General features: G+C 34.4%; 1 protein-coding gene across 9 annotated transcripts in view; it reads left to right on the plus strand.

The window, feature by feature from the left end:
- CEP112 (centrosomal protein 112) overlaps window positions 1-18,036 on the plus strand; it is a 161,832-nt gene that overhangs the window by 31,891 nt on the left and 111,905 nt on the right. For all 9 annotated transcript variants that reach the window (XR_011088771.1, XM_068655182.1, XM_068655183.1 and 6 more), the window contains exons 10-17: window positions 67-166; window positions 1,245-1,363; window positions 2,478-2,621; window positions 5,871-6,025; window positions 6,356-6,485; window positions 6,898-6,990; window positions 7,883-7,942; window positions 10,644-10,723. Coding sequence is in view for 8 of the 9 variants with exons in the window: in XM_068655182.1 (XP_068511283.1) it covers window positions 67-166; window positions 1,245-1,363; window positions 2,478-2,621; window positions 5,871-6,025; window positions 6,356-6,485; window positions 6,898-6,990; window positions 7,883-7,942; window positions 10,644-10,723 (881 nt within the window). In the remaining variant the exon portion in view is untranslated. The remainder of the gene's footprint in view (window positions 1-66; window positions 167-1,244; window positions 1,364-2,477; window positions 2,622-5,870; window positions 6,026-6,355; window positions 6,486-6,897; window positions 6,991-7,882; window positions 7,943-10,643; window positions 10,724-18,036) is intronic.

Here is an 18,036-nt window from a genome sequence, read left to right on the forward strand (position 1 = left end):
AGTGTGCACAGGTTGTAGCTTTGTGTTTTTGGAAGTTTGTTGAAGTATTGTGAATCTTTGCTACAGATTTTGGACAGAAAGAATGATGAAATAGAGGTATTGAAGTCCCTTTACAAAACCAAACAAAATGAAGCTGAGGAGACGATTAGGAAACTGGAGAAAAAAGGTGATTTTTATCTTCACAGTTGTTGGTTGTTGTGTTGGGTTTTTTGTTTGTTTTTTTTTTTTTCTACATGGTGGTATCGTACTGCAACCTTGTGGTCACAAGCCTGCGTGTTCCTTCTAGGTGCAAGCATACTTTTCGTCCTCGTTTGCAGTTCTTTCCTGTATTTTTCCTTTAGATTTTAGAGGCTTGCCTGGTTGTCTTTGCTGGTTGTATAGTTGCCAAAGCAAATTTTCCAAGAGGCAGTGTGTGCTTATGGTTAATGCCTACACGCTTTCATGAGCGTCACCAAAAATTTTTTTTTGATATTGAAATATTTTGGCCACTTATTCAAAACTTCTGGGATCTCTGGTTCAAGGTTCATTTATTTATACATTCAGTACATTTTAATCAAACCACAATGTATTATTTATTTAGTACTATTGTGGCAAGAGGTTTCAAACATGAGCAGTAGTCTTGAGTATGTCATACGTATAAAACTTGGCCCATTTGAGTGTGGCTTGTCAGCAGTTTTTGAGTATTAATTTCTTCTAGAATTCCTTGGAGTGTATTTATACTCTAGATGGAACCACCATGTAAAATAATGCAAAAGCCTGATGGCCTAGGTACAGAAAGAAAGTTCCATGTATATTGTTTCCTGCTCCTTGCTAAGTTAAAGTGTCCTGCAAGGAATCCAGTGCTTCTGTTGGGGGAGGTTTTGGGGAATTAACTTTTTTGTATATCTTGGTCATTCAACCTGCATGAAAATATTTTCTGGATGCATATGAAATCAGCTTAAAAATCCCAATTTTCTTGAGGTTTCAGGGAATTTTATTGATGTTTGTTTACCACTAGGGTAAGGAAAACCTCAGTATGCAATATTTTCTAAATATAATAGAGAACACCTTGTACTATTTTAGTGACATAGAATTTAAGTGCTAAGTTATAAAGCACATGCATTAAGTGTTTTTTTTAACAGCAGAAAAACATCAGAAAGCCAGGTCAATTGGAAAACTGTTCTAATCTGATTGCATCTGTTGCCAACAGTGAAAAGTCCCAAAGGTATCTCTTGAATGGTTGTTTATTTTCCCTTTTTTGACAGTTCAGACCCTTGTTCGTGAGTCACAAGTCATCAGAGAAGCAAAGGAAAAGCAGATTGTGGAGTTAAAGAAGATGTGTGAGCAAAGCGCTGATTCTTTGAACAATGAGTGGGAGAAAAGGGTAATGAATATAATGCTTTGTTTGAAAGACTCCTACAGTGTATCTGGGATAATAATTTTGTTGTTTCAAAAACATAAATATAATAGAAAGGATGTTACTTTTAGGGAGATTTTCTTGTGTTGATTTTATTTGTATCTAGAGTAATCTTGCAAGGTTGTTGCTGACTCTCTTGCACACCCATAGTCACTTGCCCCCACCCAGCTGGTCACTGTAGAAGCTGTTCCTGGGCTTCATCTGGTCCTCCTGGCAAGTCGCTGGAGGTAATAGGGAAGTGTTTATTTCTGGTTGACCTGACATGGAATTTTAATCTTGGTAAACCTCCTGCTACCTGCTGTCACGGTGATTCCTTTGAACTATTACTTTCTCTTTGGGTCATGAATTCTTCAAGGTATTTTTATTTATTGTTAGACTTCAGGCAGCAGCAAAGCATAGAGAAGCATGTTTACTGCAGAACAGCTTCACCTTTGCCCAAATTATTGTCAGTATTTGCCTTGCTTACCCCTCTCAGGAGAGGGAGCGTCACAAAAGGGGCAGAATGCTTTCCTTCATAGATGAAGTATGCTGCTTAGGTTTAATTTTCTTTCTTCCCAGCCCTGCATCTGGAAGTGATGTTGGTTTTAATTCTTCTCTTTTAAGAGAGAAATCATAAATCCTGTCCTTTGTGCTTAAGACCTAGAAGCTTGAATGTTCAGCATTTTTTGTTTGTTTTAGAGAAGCGTGATTTTCGGCCTGAGATCACACTTTTTGGTAGTTACATAGCAAGTAATTGTGTTTATCATCTGTAATTGTCATCAATGATGATAGAATACAAACAAGAAGACAAAATGCTAATGTTAATTATAATCTAATGAAACTATAAAAGTTAAACTGGAGCAGCATTTATCTTAAAGATGGTAGTGTGAAGTACAATGGTAATGGTTTAAAAAAAAAACAATGAAACAACTGCTTTATAGAGTCACAGACTTTTTTAGTTAGACAATTATATGGTTGTGTTATAGAAGATAGAGGTGTAACCCGCACTTGTCAGGTGTTCTGTTGGTATACTGTGATAATAGAATATATAAATGCTAGTTTTATGTGCCAGTTACTATTCGATAATATTTTTGTGGTGCAGCTTCACAATGCTGTAGCTGAAATGGAAAAGGAGAAGTTTAATATTCAGAAGAAGCACACAGAAGATATGCAGGAACTACTGGAGGACACCAATGCTCGTCTTAGCAAAATGGAGGAAGATTACCTGGAGCAAATAAAGTCAACAGTAAGTTTTTTGTTAGTATGTGACAATAGGAAGCGTGTCTTTTTAAGCAATTGAATTTTGTGTATCTGTGCAGAAGTGTACATGAATACTGTTGGGCTAAGAAATGCAATGATCTTGTCTTGGGAAAGGACAGTGACTGGGCAGCTAGTTCAATGAAAGATTTTTGCCACTGGAAATGAACATTGAAGTGCAGCCCTTCAATGAGTTTTACACAGATAAGTATTTATATTGAAGGACTGCTTCTAGCATTTCTTGCTGTTTTTGAGTCAAATTAGAAAAATTTCCATCTTTGTAGATTTGTAAACTATAAAAAAAAGATTTATGTAGCATCTACAGATACATGCAATTTCTTACTTACAAATCTCCTCTTCAAGTGACTATGTCCATGCTCAGCATGCTTCAGAGGCTCTTTCAGGCTAGCTTTAGCCTGTTTATATTGATTTAATAGTAATTAATGACTGGAGGGGCACTAGGTCTGTTTCTGATTGACATCTTCCAGTTTAGCTGTATCCAAAAGGAATCCAGTTCTTTTGCTTTGAGACTTCTGCAGTGTGAACTAAAGCACTGTAGATGGCAAGTGCAGGAGTTTTACCTCCAAAGCTTGCTTTTGGTCTAGTGAGGAAAAACCTGGTGTTGATACGTGGATTTAGCTAAGGCCTCTGTCCCTGTACTTCATTTTCTGTTTCTTCTGAGCTTCATCTCACTGAAACAGGGTTGGTTGAAGCTCCTGTTTATTTTTGCAAAAGTGTAATTTTCTTTCAATTGGAAATTTGTAAGCTGTCTATAAAACTCTGAGAGCACTGTAATAGTCTAGAGATGCTATTTAATCATGTGCCTCAATCTTTTTGATCTTTGTTTAGCTTTAAAAAATACATTGTAATCATAATCGGTGTCATAGATAAATGTCTCTTGGTGGTGATGATAAGATAGGTGGGGAGATTTAATCACCAACCTCAACTGTATTCTCTAAGGAAGTGTAATCTTATACCAGACCTTTTAAGTGGGTCTTGTGCAGGCATACAAGGTTTGTAATTATGTAAATTATACAACAATTTGTAGTAAGGCATCATCAGCCTAAACCATATTGTTCAATTACTTTGTGAATACTTTTCTGCCCTCGTTCTTTTCCTTCTGACATGGAGCATAGATTTGAAATCTTTCCAAGGAATATCTATCTATTTTTGAAAGTGCAAATTTTGAATTCTATTTATCTCTCTCAGATAACTTTTCTAGTGTTTCTCTAACTTATGCTTACCTGAAGTCCTAGCATTACTTTTATTCCCAATTTTTGGCATGTGTTCAAGTGATGTTCTCGTATGCAAAAACTCACTTGTGACAACCATCAGTTTGACAAATAGAAACAAATTCTTCCCCAATTGCAGAATTATGCAGAAAAATCAAATGAAAGTGTTTGTGTTGCAAAAAAGGAGAAAATCTGAGGAACTGAGTATGACAGATATGAAATAATTCAATATGTAAAGAGTGTAAAAAGCAAGAAATTAACAAGTATCCTTAAGAAAGCATCCTTTTTTTACCAGTATGATGTATGAAGAAAATTGAATGAGTGAAAGGACAATGTCAAATAAAGTTACTCCTTTATTAATGAATGTTGAAGTTAAAAATTAACATTCAGATCATGTCATAGGTAACAGTAAATACAAAGAAAAATGGACACAGTCTGTCAGCAAGATTGAATTTAAGAACCATCAAAACTAGACAGATCTTGCTGAGCAGCTTCTGATTTAATAATTAAACAAGGTTCAGTTCAAGGCAGGGCTTAAGATGAAAGACTAGACTGTCACTGGAAATTAGTTTTCTTTTTTTTCTTTCTCTTTCTTTCTTGGTTGTGTTGTTTTTTTTTCTGTATTTCAGAGTTTTCTTGTTCAGAGTTTCATATTGTCAAGAATGCCATTGCTGTTAGCAAGTGAAATTGGCTGAACAATTTAATGCTATAGAACTCATAAGTAGGATTTTGGGCATTGAACTATTCCTGAGGGCTGGGATCACAGGGAGGAACTGTGATATTTGGCAAAATGATACGTACATGACTGTTTAGAAACAAAACAACAACAACAACAAAACATGCTATGCAGCTGACTTTGATGGAAAAATTTGCTCTGTTATGTTCGTAAAATAGCTTAAGTGACTGGCCAAAGTTCGGGTAACCATTCCAACTGTATGAGGTTCTTGCTTTACAGGCTCATTTAAAATTATATGGCAGTTGGGGCATTCACTTGACAGGGCAGATGTTTGAGGTTTTTCTTTTACTTGACAGACGGTGAGAATACTTTTCCACTTCCCTCATGTTCAGACCTTTGTTAATATAAAAAAAAAAAATATGTACATCCTGGAAGGACAGCTGTGTCTTATTTTTTGACTCTAACCTCCTGAGGAATACTTCAGTCATTTCCGTGCATATTAACATAAATTTAGGGAAGAGTGGGAAACAGTAGTCTCGTGCTACCTGCCTCTCCTATTTCTGCTCATTTTCAAGATTGTTTATATTAGGAGTAAAATAGTTTTTTGGCAGGTGGGAATATTTGTAATATATTGGAAGAAAATCACTGTAATTAAACATATAATATGGAGAAGTGGGTTAGGGAAATGTGTTTCAGCAGAGCCTTGAGGAATGTGGTCTCAGTCCTGATATGTATTTGCTATATTCCTGCACATGCTTTCCTTCCTGGTGTGTCTTCCCTTTTCCAGTAATAAAATGGAGATGATGTACATACCTTATGAGATTGGTGAATTTTTTTAGTTAATATTTGTTAGTTGATTTGAAAGACAACTAAACAGAATTTTCACTGTTAATGTAGCATTCGTATTATAATCATTCTCTTGTATTGTGTCCATACCATATATTGCTGTATCTTATGGTTTACATCCTTGGATGTGGTTTTCCCAAAGTGTACACTTAAAACGGTTGTTTAAAATCTATAATTTAACAACCTAACTGCATTGCTCTGCATTTTAGTTTAGAAATTTGATATGCTTACAGATAAAAATATGTACGATGATGGTAAAAGTACTTGATAGAATATTTTGGCATGAGAAACCTACAGATTTAACTGGATGCTGTGCAGCCTACTATGTTTCCTATATAGCTTACTGTCATGATTGACAGCTTTGCCATTGTAACTCTTGTGTTTCTGGACCACCAATGAACCTTGCTGCTCTAGACTACTGGATAACAACAGGGGTATACACTAATTTATTGTGGTGTTTTTTAACAATGATTTATTTCTTTAGAACCAGACGGTCAAAAGTCTCGAGGCTCGTGTGCAGCAGTTGACTGTTGAGGCTGAAAATAGTAATTTGCAGCGTCAAAGATTATCTCAAGAAAAGACTGAAGCAGAACAACGTTACCAGGTGGTATGCTCTGAACTTCAGGAAGTGAAAGCAAGGTAATTAAATAGAGGTTACTGTTTTTAACATTGCTTTTGGAAATTCCATGTTCTTCAAACATTAATTGTTTTCACTCAAGAACTCAGTAAATGGTAATTTGCTTTAGAGAATTTTCATAAAAATGTATTAATTGATGCAAAACTCATTTTGGAACTGACTCAAATGACCATTATAAGTAAATTATCTTTCCATTATTTATAAGTATTTAATTCTGTTACAACGAACACGTGATACGGTCAGATTTGTAAACTCTGTAAAATAGAAGGTGAGCAGGTAAAATGCCAAAATATGAAAGCAATTTCCATATTTTGTTTGCTTACTACTTACAGGCACAGCTCACTTCAGAAAGACAAGGACCGTATTGTACAGGAATATGAGGAGAACATTCAGCAACTACAAAGTAAATATGATGTTGATATAAATTTTATAAAACAGGAGCATGCTCTCTCAGCAGCTAAGGTATGCTTCCATCTATAACAGGAATTAAAATGTTTATTTTAGAAGTGGTCTCCTCAATATAAATGTAATGCATATGAATAAATCCCAGAAAATGTTCAGTTGCATAAGTTATTCATGTGCATAAGTTTAAAAATAAAAATGCGAAAAAACTAACATAATTTTTCATTCCCAAATTTGACTGAAAAAAGTATCTGAAGCTAACTAGTAATTTTGGTGGGTGGGTGTCTATGTGCATATACAGGTGGTACTTTTATAGGGGCTGATGTAAAGTATTTGGAGTTACAAACTCATTTTTTTCCTAGGATAATAATTTTCCAATTTTTAGTCACCTTTGAGAAGTGAATATAAAAAGGCAAAACGTGCATCTTACAGAGCTAATAACACAAAGATGCTTTCTGTTAAAACTTTACAGGCATCTGATATGATTGAAGAGTTGCAGCATGGTGTGTGTATATTAAAACAACAGTTACAAGATTCAGAACATCAAAGACAGCAACAGCTGAGGGTGAGCCCTGAACTTTTCACTCAGGAATGACCAGTTCTTTGTATTTCTCTCAGAGATCTGAAATTTTAGATAGCCATAGTAAAATACACTTAAATACATGAGGATGCATATTGTATATTATTCCTAGAAATATATAGGGTATGTCACCTTATGCTTTAAGGTTGATTAAAAAGTAGTAGTAGACTGGATCATTTTATGGGTAAGAGCAGAATTTTTACAGGAACTTTTTGACTATTTGTCTTAATTCATATGTTTTAATATGATTTAACAATGTAAACCTGTATTAAAGAGAAACATCAAAATTACAAATACTTTTTTCTAATCAGCATATATTTTTAAGATTCAATTTTTTTTCTGCTTTTTAACAATTTAGTTCAATTTTCATTATCTCAGGATAATGAGTTCCACGTCTGTATAACATATCAAGCCTGTTCATGTTTTGGCATCTACTTTTCCTCTGATGTCTTTCATTTCAGAGTTGATGTAGTACAGAATAGCATTTTAATAGCTCAGGAAAGCAAGTTGTTTTTTCTCTTCCAAAGCTCGAACCATGACTTTAGAGGTGGTTTTGTGGGGTATTTTTTGCTGTTGGTTGGATTTTTTTTTTGTCAAAGATTTTTCTCTGAGTAAAACCTAAGAGTGTTGCTCACATCTTGGATTTATGAACAAGGAACGAAGTCCTGTAACTTTACATCTTTTTAGATGCCCTTTATAAGCTAATGAAGCACTAAATAAAGTGGTGTGTTTTCCATAATTGAAAATAACAGCTAAATGTCAATTTGAAAGTATTTAGTGATGATGTTATAAAGTACAAATATGGATGTGACTGATAATGACTGCTTTAAAATAAAAGACGTGGTTTGTCTATTCAGAAATACCTCTTCATTTGCAGGATCAAGACTATAAACTTCAACAGGACAAACTTCACTTGGAGCGTGTATATGAAAAGCAGGTAATATTTTCAGGAAAATATATTGTCTTATGCACATTTTTAAGACTGCTGTATGCAACAGGTAAAGGTTTAAACTCCAAAGTCATCCCCCAACATATTTTTATTATTTTTTTTGTAGAACAAGGACATGCAAAAAATTAAAACCCAGTCTGAAAAATAATCTTATCTCAAATGGGGATAAAGGTGTAAAATATTTCACACAAGTATATCACCAGTGTTTTGAATTGGGAATGCATTCTCTTTAACTCCCTCTGAGAGGAATTCACTCCAGCTAAGAGGGTGCAGTGCTTTCTGTGCTCCGTATTTCAGTGCACTGTATTTCTTTCATTATTTTGAGGCCGCCTTAGCTATTGTTTAAATGAAGAACTGGTAGTGACAGATTCTGGAGATGGGTTGCTTGTTTGTTTTTTCTCAGTGTGAGAAGCAGGAAGCCTTAACCAAAATTAGCAGGTGGCAGTTTCAAAATGAACTTTTTCAATCAATCTCTACAGAATTTGTGGAGGTCTTCTGTATAGGGTAGTGCAGTCCAAGCATTGCACGAGTTAGAAAAATAATTAGACAAATTTGAGGAAGATTTAAGTGCAGCCATTTAATTGCTGATATATCACCTCAAGTTATGCAGGCTGGGAGAGCATTACCAAAGTACTGCTGTATGCCTGTCCTATTTGTAAGGTCTTCTTTTGTTGGTATCTGATGCTAACTGCTGTTAGAGGAAAAAACAACGAACTAAGTTGAACTTTGCCTGACCTGTTGTCAGTCTTCACATGTTCTTCTGTACTTTTTTCCCAATGTATCTTTATTCTGTATGGCTACGTGGTTTGAATGTGGTTTCTATATATTGTCAATATGCATTGTTTTTACATGAGAAACTTAAATTAGAAAGTGTAGTTCTCAAAAACACTTCATCCTAAGCACTTTGCAAATGCTATCTACTCTTTCAGACTTTAAACATCAATAGGTTTCAAGTTAAACTTCATTTTTAGTGACGTTATGTATTCAACTCATGCAGTGTTTAGTAAGAGAGTGTGTTAGACGACTGTTTACTGGAAAGGATGTGTTATTCAAACATCATTTCAAAATGTGGCAAATATGTAACATAAAATAATGAATTGTGATCATAGCGACCTGTCGCTTAATAATAGCATTTGCTACATGAACTGTAGTGAGATTTTTGGTTTGAATTAGTGCCTCCTGCTGACTTGAATTAAATTCTTTTTTGTTCCAAGATATGTTTTGCTGTAATCCTAGCCTTCGTTTGTCTTTTTAGACCAAGTCATGGTTTTTATGAATGTTGGCCTCAAGAAAGGCCTAGGATTGAAATAATATTTCTGATAGAAATAAAATTATGTTAGCATGACTTGGATAACTTCTGACTGCTGAAGTACAGTGGATGTTGGTTTATTGCAATAAATCACTTCCTTCCAGATCAGATCCATACAGATCAGATGTGGCTGATGATGTTCAAAGGTACCAAGTCCAAATGCCCCTGAATGGTTTGCATCTGCACTGTTAAGCTTGGTGCAAGATAAAGTCAACATATATGTTCATGTTTCTTATATCAGCCATTTGGTAGTAGCAGTACATCTAGTTGGAATCATTTTCTTACAGCATTGACAAGTTGCAAACTTTAATTTCTCTGATATTTCAAGATGTCATTTCAAGCTCAGGTTAAAAATAGGTGTTGCCATTCTTGCAGAACCACATTATTTGATTTATATTATAGATAAGATAAAGCTTACTGTAGTTGGGATACTGTGCATCAGTAAACAAGAAGCTCTCTTTTTAATAAATAATTTTATAGCAGTTTGCATACTCAGAAATTCTGATGCAACGTTATGCTTTGGAAATTAAAAAAAAAAATCAAGAAAGGATGAGGGGAAGAAATACACATGAACAGTCTGTTGATACAAATCCATAGAATTATATAGATTGGCCCATAAAATACTAAAACCAAGCTTGCCTTCAAGTAGGGGAATCATGAAGTCCCTGATGCAATCTGTTCACTTAAGTACCTACACATTATCTAATAATCTTTATTGGTCTACAGTGGCTATTGCCTGCTAGGATATTTAAACATCAAACAAATAATAGGTAGTAACCCTAAATGTCACTGTTTGATTAAATGTGCTTATCTGCTGAATCAGGAACCAGTTAGGCTAAATGGTTTTACAAGCAAAGGAAACACCTGCTTTTTATAAATAATCTACTGCTTGTTTTGCAAACATTCAGCTCAGCATAAGAAGGGTGACAGATTATTACTGAGAACTATCCTTGAGCCAGCTGTTACATATATATATAACTTTGTCAGGATTGGTAAAACATTCTTTAAAACATTCTTTATTCTCTGATGCACAGCCTGCCAATACCTACGTTTTTTGAAACAGGCTAACACTTCAGGTTTCCACATAGTAAACACATACATAGAGTTGTTTACAGTAGCAAAATGAGATTTGCTTTTTCATCAGAGGTCTGAACCTTGTGCTTTATCTGGTTATAGTTTTTGTACAAATGTTCAGGATCACACAAAATAACTCTCATACCTCTCTGTTAATACTAGTCACTTTATGTTATTTTAGAAATATATTGACAGTTATCTATATCAGTGCAAAAGAAATATGTAAAATAAAGTTTAAAATTTAAAATAACATTTTATCAGGCTTTGCTTTACCTAAAATATGATATTTTTTCCTTCAAATGGTAGATTCATGGTATCCGGAATGATCTTGATAAAGAAAGGGGGGATGCTCAAAAAAAAATTCACAAGCTGCAAGAGACTTTGAAGTAAGTGAATATGGAATAATTGTTGAAACACTTGTAAATTTTTAGTCACATTTATTAGATAGACTTAATAGGCAAAGAATCCAAACCAAAGATTGTTTTGGACTATTTTGGAAGGAATACATTTGAAAATGTGTTTATTGCATTAGGCTCTAATGTAGTGGTCCGTTTTTGTTGTATTCTGTGCAATCTCCTGTTCAGTACTTAAGGTACGTATTTATGATTTAGGAGAAGCCACAAGAGAGGCAAGTCTGTTACGAAAAACTTCAATATTGATTTTAATCTTGGAAATTATATTTGAACTTGGTTTAGTAAATGTAATTTATAGATATTTGAATCACAACTTTAATATGTTTTTTCTATTCTTTGATACCTCACATTTTGGTGTAAGTTGTTGTTTTACAAATGTAGCCAGGGTTCAGAGAGATGGTCTACTGCAAACAGAAGACACTTTTCAGGACTGAACTTGTACTGAACAGCTTTTTTGCTGACCATTGTACATCACAGAACTAATCAGGATAGAAAAAGTTTGATATTTTCTGAGCAGAGGTGTGGTCTACATACAGCAGATGCACGCATGACAAGATTCTCTTGTTATTCCTTGTTCTTCCTTTTTTGATTAAGTAAAATATTTCCATATGCTTATCCAGTTTGAATTAAAAGTTATGGAAATTATTTCTAAGAAAAACAGGTTATTCTGAGACATAACAGAATTTGTGTATGAAAACTACATAGTTAAATATTATATCTCTATGTAAGCTGATAGAGGCATTGTGAAGATACTTTTATTCAATACAGGTCACTGGGCTGCAGTTTGTTTTCCTTTATTTCTATAATCTCATAAGTACTTATCAACAAATGCTATTTTAAGTCCCTACAGACATTAATAAAAACTTCAGCACTTAATCTTCAAATTCTTCACGCTATTTGTCTTTTTATGAGTTGAGAGATTTTATTGTTTATTAACTAAACATGTCTTTAATATTGAAACATCAGACTCATTGATAACGTAGTTGCATTAATTATCTTCCATGGCTTACAAATAACGTGTCATTTTGAAGTATGTGTATGTTTAATATAATAAGTCTGAATTTTCAGGCCACTGATTGCTCAGAACTTATTCCCTGTGTGGGTGCTCCTGTTGCAGAGTAAACATGGTAGTGCTTCCCTTCAGGCAAGTAAAGTAAGTGGGTTAGTGGGTTGGAGATTTTGAAGCTAATTTTTAGTTAACAGCACTGTGTTGAGAAGCTCTGTAGATACCTGAGAAGGTCGTAATGTATTTCAGATATTCCTTAACTGTAATTAGCTTAGGTTTAATGTTTGGGTTACAGTAAGGATGTGAAAGACTGAAGTTTCAAGAACCCAGTTTTCTGGTGATATTTCAGGGCTCACAAAGTTCAGAGCATGTTGGCAGAGGCCAGTCCTAACCTTTTGCTTTTATTAACAAGTTCTTGGCCTGAACCTGAGGATGGGTCAGCCTTTGGGTAAGCATTTTAATTGTGGAGATAGTTTACTCTTCAGTAGCGAATCTGTATTACTGTCATTTTGGTTGTCTTCCAGAAGTGATTTAGGGTTAATTTTAAGGTTACTAATGGAATTAGTAATGCTATTAAGTAATTATTTTTTTTTTTTTAATGGAACAGAAATTAAAATGAGCTTTGTTTTTGTCTGGATGGAGTCAGATGTTGGAAGAATCATCAGGGCTGATCTGGGCTCCTAGAGATTAAAAACATTTTACTGGCTGGTATAGTGCCATAGTATAAGCCCAACAGATATTCTTCTAACCAGTTCTTTCAGATTTCGACTCTGGTAGAAAACCTCTGCTTTGTTACCTCCTGTGAAGGCTATGCAGAGGCTGCTGTCCTGTTGAAACCGAATCACTAAAACTAGTTGACAAGAAGGTATTTTTGGCATGAGAAGTAGTACTATTCCTGATGGTCTCGTCATCTCCTTTCATTTTCTTTTCAAATAAAGGCTACAGAACATGTTAATTGGAGATGCAAATGGCTTATTATATGTTGTAGAAGATTTGCTACTTTATCAGTAATATCAGTGCACATGAATGTTATGAAGAGACTCACTGTGAGTCTGGTACAGAAGAACTTGCTAATCCTGCAAGGCTGACTTTCCAGAAAACAAACCTTTAGTTTGGTGCCAGCATATGCCCCATCCCTAGAAGCGTTCAGGTTGGATGGGACTTTAGGCAACCTGACCTTTGGATGGTGTCTCTGCCCATGGCAGGGGGTTGGAATGAAATGATGTTTATGGGCCCTTCCAGTCCAAACCATTCTGTAATTCTATATTTGAACAACGTAAAGATACTGTATGTATGCATTTATATATAATGTGTGTGTAAGTAATATAGTAAGCAGTAATAACTTTATCAGAAAAAATGGTTGTGTTCGTTAAGGTTTCTTTACATTGCTGCAAAAATTAGTTGATTTAAAAATCTCTTGCTATTAAAATGATTTCGAAGATCTAATGTTTTATGTGAAAATGCTTTGTTTTCCTGAATTTCTTAGACTATTTGCAGAATCAAATTAAGTAATTACAGGCTAAAGCAGACACAGTAAATCTTTAGAAAACAGCCTTGTCTTCCTTGAGGTGGGTGAAAATATAGTTCACTGTCTTCAATAGAAATGATGCCTTGTGGAATTGCAACTCAGAATCCAGTAGGTACATCAGTGATACCTCATGAACTACTTTGATCTGAATGCACTTTGATTCTGAAATGGCCACAGGATTATATCTTGAGTAGCTAGTCAGCTGCAAACAAAGGGAAGTGGTAAGCATTTTAGTGATTTTATTATTATTACTTTTATTTTTTCAGTGGTGTGACAGCAAAGAGTTCTTTTGCAGTTTCAAGCACATCCATATGGATGCACAATGAAAGTGATTTGAGGCGTTTTGTGAAAGAGTAAAATCCGTATTTCTACAGGTATCATTCACTTTGAAAAAATAATGCTGCCAGAGTTTTAATACTGAAGGAGCTTACACGGTTTATGGAAGTTGTTATTTTTTTTATGATATTCATGGCAGAAATCTTTGTCAAAAACAATTTTTTTGCAAAAGAATCGCTCTAATAGTCATGATTATTGGTGGTGACTTTTAGATAGAAATTTTATATTTAGTTTAGCAATGCACATCACAGGCGTTGCCTTGTAGCAAAAGTGACTCTAAGAAGTGCTCCAAGGATTTTCTTACTTTTTCAAGAAAAGCATTTAAACTGTATTTTTATAATAACAACGTAGAAAGCTTCTGTGTAATTACTCAGTGGGAAAAGTTGTTCCTCTAATCCCTTTACTTTGGTTGCATAAAATATGTCATGAGAGTGGGGTACGAATAGGCTAAATCTCTGTGGTTCTTATCTTTTATTTTAAGTAGAGGAATAAGAATTAAAGAGGTATGGTTATATTACAATTTGCCACACTCCATCCTGAGTTGAATACAACAGAATCTATATTCACTTTTTGCTAAAGAAATTACATGGAAGAGAAAGAAAAGATTTTGCTGACACACAACATTTACCCAGGGTAGATTTTAAAATGATCTATAGTATCTTGTCTGTGAAATCTGGACACCAATTTATTAAAAATATTTGTTTTCCCTCTTCTGATATTAAAATATCTGATTACTTCATAATTTCAATTTCCCATTTAACTGAAGAATGCAAATGTTGAAGCTCAGAGACCTATGGCAATTTAGGAAAATGGAAATAGGCACAGCCTTGAAGTGGCCCCTTGAAAGGCTGTCACCCTGTCTCTTTGACCATTTTTACTCTTTCTATTTCAGTGATCATCTCTGGAGCACTTAGCTGATCTGTACTTGAGTAGTGTTCCCAACAGTAGTATTGCAGGTGGAGGACCTTTTCCTAAAAACCTAACAAATGGCTTTTTTTTTTTTTTTCGTAATGTGAGTTGTGTGAATACAGCATCTATTTAGATGCCTCGGTGTTAATGTCTTCAGTTCCCTTCCATTCTGGAGTCCATAATACCTCTGTGACTCTGTGGGTTGTATTAAGTCTGTCTGTCTCAAAATGGGACTTTTTAGAATAAATTATAAACATATATAAGAGATTAAGTCCTCACATCTGTCACCTGCATGAAAATGCAGACCTTCCTGCTGCTGGTTTCTCAGGATAACGTTGTGATGATTCTCACATACTGGAAATAATTATAGGATCTAATTTAGTGCTTCTTGGTTTGCGTCTCTCATACGTAAATTAATATTTTCATTATGCTACTGAAATATAGCTTTCCTGAGTTTTTTACTCATCTATTCTGAAGTATAATTGAAGGAAACAAGTTTTATAAAGTGATGTTAGGAGAAATGAAACGTTACCTCTAGAGGTGCAGATGTTGCAATTGAAAATTGAATTGTCAAGGAATACGTCCACACTATTCACAGTTAAATGCTTCATAGCATTCTTTTTCATAATCTTTCTCATTTTTTAAAAAAACCTGCTTATGGAGCCAAATCTCAGCACTTTGCAAGTGATGATGATACAGAGCAAATGTTTAGCAGCTGGCTTATTGAAAGTCACTCAATAAAATTGTTTGTTTACATAAGAAACTAGCAACACCTCTTTTCTCCAGTGCTTCTCTACTCCTTTTCATCTGAACTTGTTTAAAACTCTCCTGGGGAAGAAAGAGAGGATAAACTCTCTAGAAACCAAGAGAGCAGCTCTTACCTATCAGCAGATTTTTATTTTTAGAATAGGATGTTTAAGCATGCATGTACAGCTTTCAAGGTATTTTGTAATTTTGTTTTAGATGGCCGACCAAAATGTTTCAACGACTTTTCACCTGAAAGCATGGTATGAAGATGGTTTGTGGCAGTAAAAATTCAATACATTACAGAAATAAAAGCAATTTACCTTTCTTTCCCATTTAGAGTTGTGCACATCTACACAGAAAAACTAATGTTGAATCCCTCTCCTACTTTTTCCTGCAGCTATGGCTGTGCAATGACTCATTTTTCATAGTATAGCTTGCTTTCATACATGAAGAGAAGGCCCAGATGTTGTTTGGCCTAAAAGGCTCTCTTTGCTTTGTTTGTAATACTAAAAAAATGTATCAAATTTTAGCACCAGTTTTTATGTAAGGGTCTTTTAGTCCCTTAGAATACTAATCTCTTGCAAAATCCCCTTGGTCTTTATATTACTTTCCTGAGTTGTTATAACAGGGACAAAGTAGAAGAAATGAGGGTACGTAAATCTGAGACAAGTAGATGGTATACATAATGCTTCTGCACTAATGAAAAAGGAAATGGGTGAAGGCAAGGATAAGTAAAATCCCGAAGATAGATGGCAGAAGTAGATAGAATAAATAGCATAAATAGCAGCGAATATAATTTCTTTTATTTTTGCAGGCTATAGTTGCATAACTTTGCATTTAATATTATGTTGGTTCACAACACTTCTAAAAGGTTAAATTTGAAATTTGAACTAGTGTTTGAAATCAACTGTGATTTATGGAGGATGTTGAGAATTTAATGATACCAAACCCTATGAGAACTTTATTTTTAAAAGGGTTCCTCTTCAAAATACTATTGTATGGAGTATATTGTATGGATTTCCTGTAGCGGAGGATGTGAAAAATGCCATTGCATACGAAAAAAATACAACTGAATGCTAATCATCAATACAGTGATAAATAAATGGAGTGATAACTTTAACCACAAGGTTTCATTGTGTTTTGTTTTTTTCTTTTTTGCTGCTCTAAGTTCAATCCAGATTCTGAGTAATTGCTTGTTGTTGTTAATATTTTTAGGATAATTGCCCAAGTGTAGCTGTTTTCCTGTAGTTAATTCCATTTTTCCTTGAAAATGAAGTATTTGTTTGTGGAGGAATTTGTGTAGGAATGGAAAAGCTATTACTATTTAAAGCAGGAAATAATTAAAGAAATATGAGAAGCCATTGTCTTTAATTCCAAATGTTGCAATAAAGAACATTAAGAGTTTATACTCGTGCTCATTGTTCATCATTCTCTTTTAGGAAAAATATTTCATGTTGTCTTGTTACAACAATTGCAATATGGTGAAAAAGTCTAACCTTGTGATTTAAAAGCAATGGTAACATTAAGTGGCTGAACAGTTTGGATATAATCTTACTCTTTAAGACAGGGTTGTGGTGGTTTTCTGTGTATGTTTTTTTTTTTCCCCCCTCTAAGAATCAGTGGAAAAACAGCCAGCTGTTCTCCACTTGGTGCTCTGTTTGAGCATCTGAAACCTTTTAGAGCAAAAACAGTCAAAGTTTCCAGCATATTGTAAACATTCCTTTAGCTCTAGTGAACATGCTGACATAACCCTCACTCTAGGGGGCACAATGTAAAGTATGAACAGAGGACAAAAAAATGTGGTAGCTTTATTTAATAGTCTCACTTAAAAGCAAAGCTAAAGTGTTCTATTAACTATTTACAGCCTTTCATTTTCTTTCACCAGTTTCTCTGGAGACCTACTGGCAATAATGAAATATGTATTTAAAGACAACTAGTTGTACAAAAAGAAAAGTGACTGATTTTTAATTTTTGTCTATATCCAGTATATACTGTTACGGCCCTTCAGATGATTACAGATATATCGTATAACATCTTTTTGATGATATTAACAATGAAAATGCTTCAATATAGATGTGTGAAATGAAAAGTATTGTCACGTTAGGTGAACAGCTTCAGTGTGTAGTGCTATAACACTTCGGTTAACTGATGTAAACTGCTGTTGGAATAATTAATGTAGTTAAGGGCTATAGAGTTTGACCTCACTAAGTGAATATATAAATACTTAACACAAATGTCAGAATCATTCCCTTATTCCAAAAAGCTTCCCTTTAACATTAGCCCATCTTCTAAATTCAGGGCAGAATACTTCAAGGCTGCAGTGCTGAAAACTTTGATGGAGCGAAGAGCCTTCTGTTGGCCAAAGAAAATCTTTTAGATCATTAAATTCAATTACTGATTTTTAATGAGCATAAAATGTTTCAGGCCGTCACCTCCTTAGGGTCAGTTAAAAACTATCTACCAAAATCATACAAAATATCTTTCTTCCTTTTTTTAGTCGTTGTTTGATAATCGATTGCTAGACTTGAATGACACTTGGTAAACTTGAGGTTATTTTTTGCGTACTTTGTGCAACTTTCCTCCAGGTTTATCAACAGCACAAGCAACCTTCACTGAGGAATGAAAGTTAATATTTCTGCAGGTGCATTTATTGAAAAAATGTGAAAAAATGTCTACCACACTAGTGGACATGAAGAATCAACTGATGAGGTGAATAGGTGCTCGTCATTCCTCAGTACTGAGTTACTACTGAGTCCTTTA

This window comes from Anas acuta, chromosome 18, assembly GCF_963932015.1.
Source record: "Anas acuta chromosome 18, bAnaAcu1.1, whole genome shotgun sequence".
In the NCBI taxonomy this organism is placed as follows: domain Eukaryota; kingdom Metazoa; phylum Chordata; class Aves; order Anseriformes; family Anatidae; genus Anas; species Anas acuta.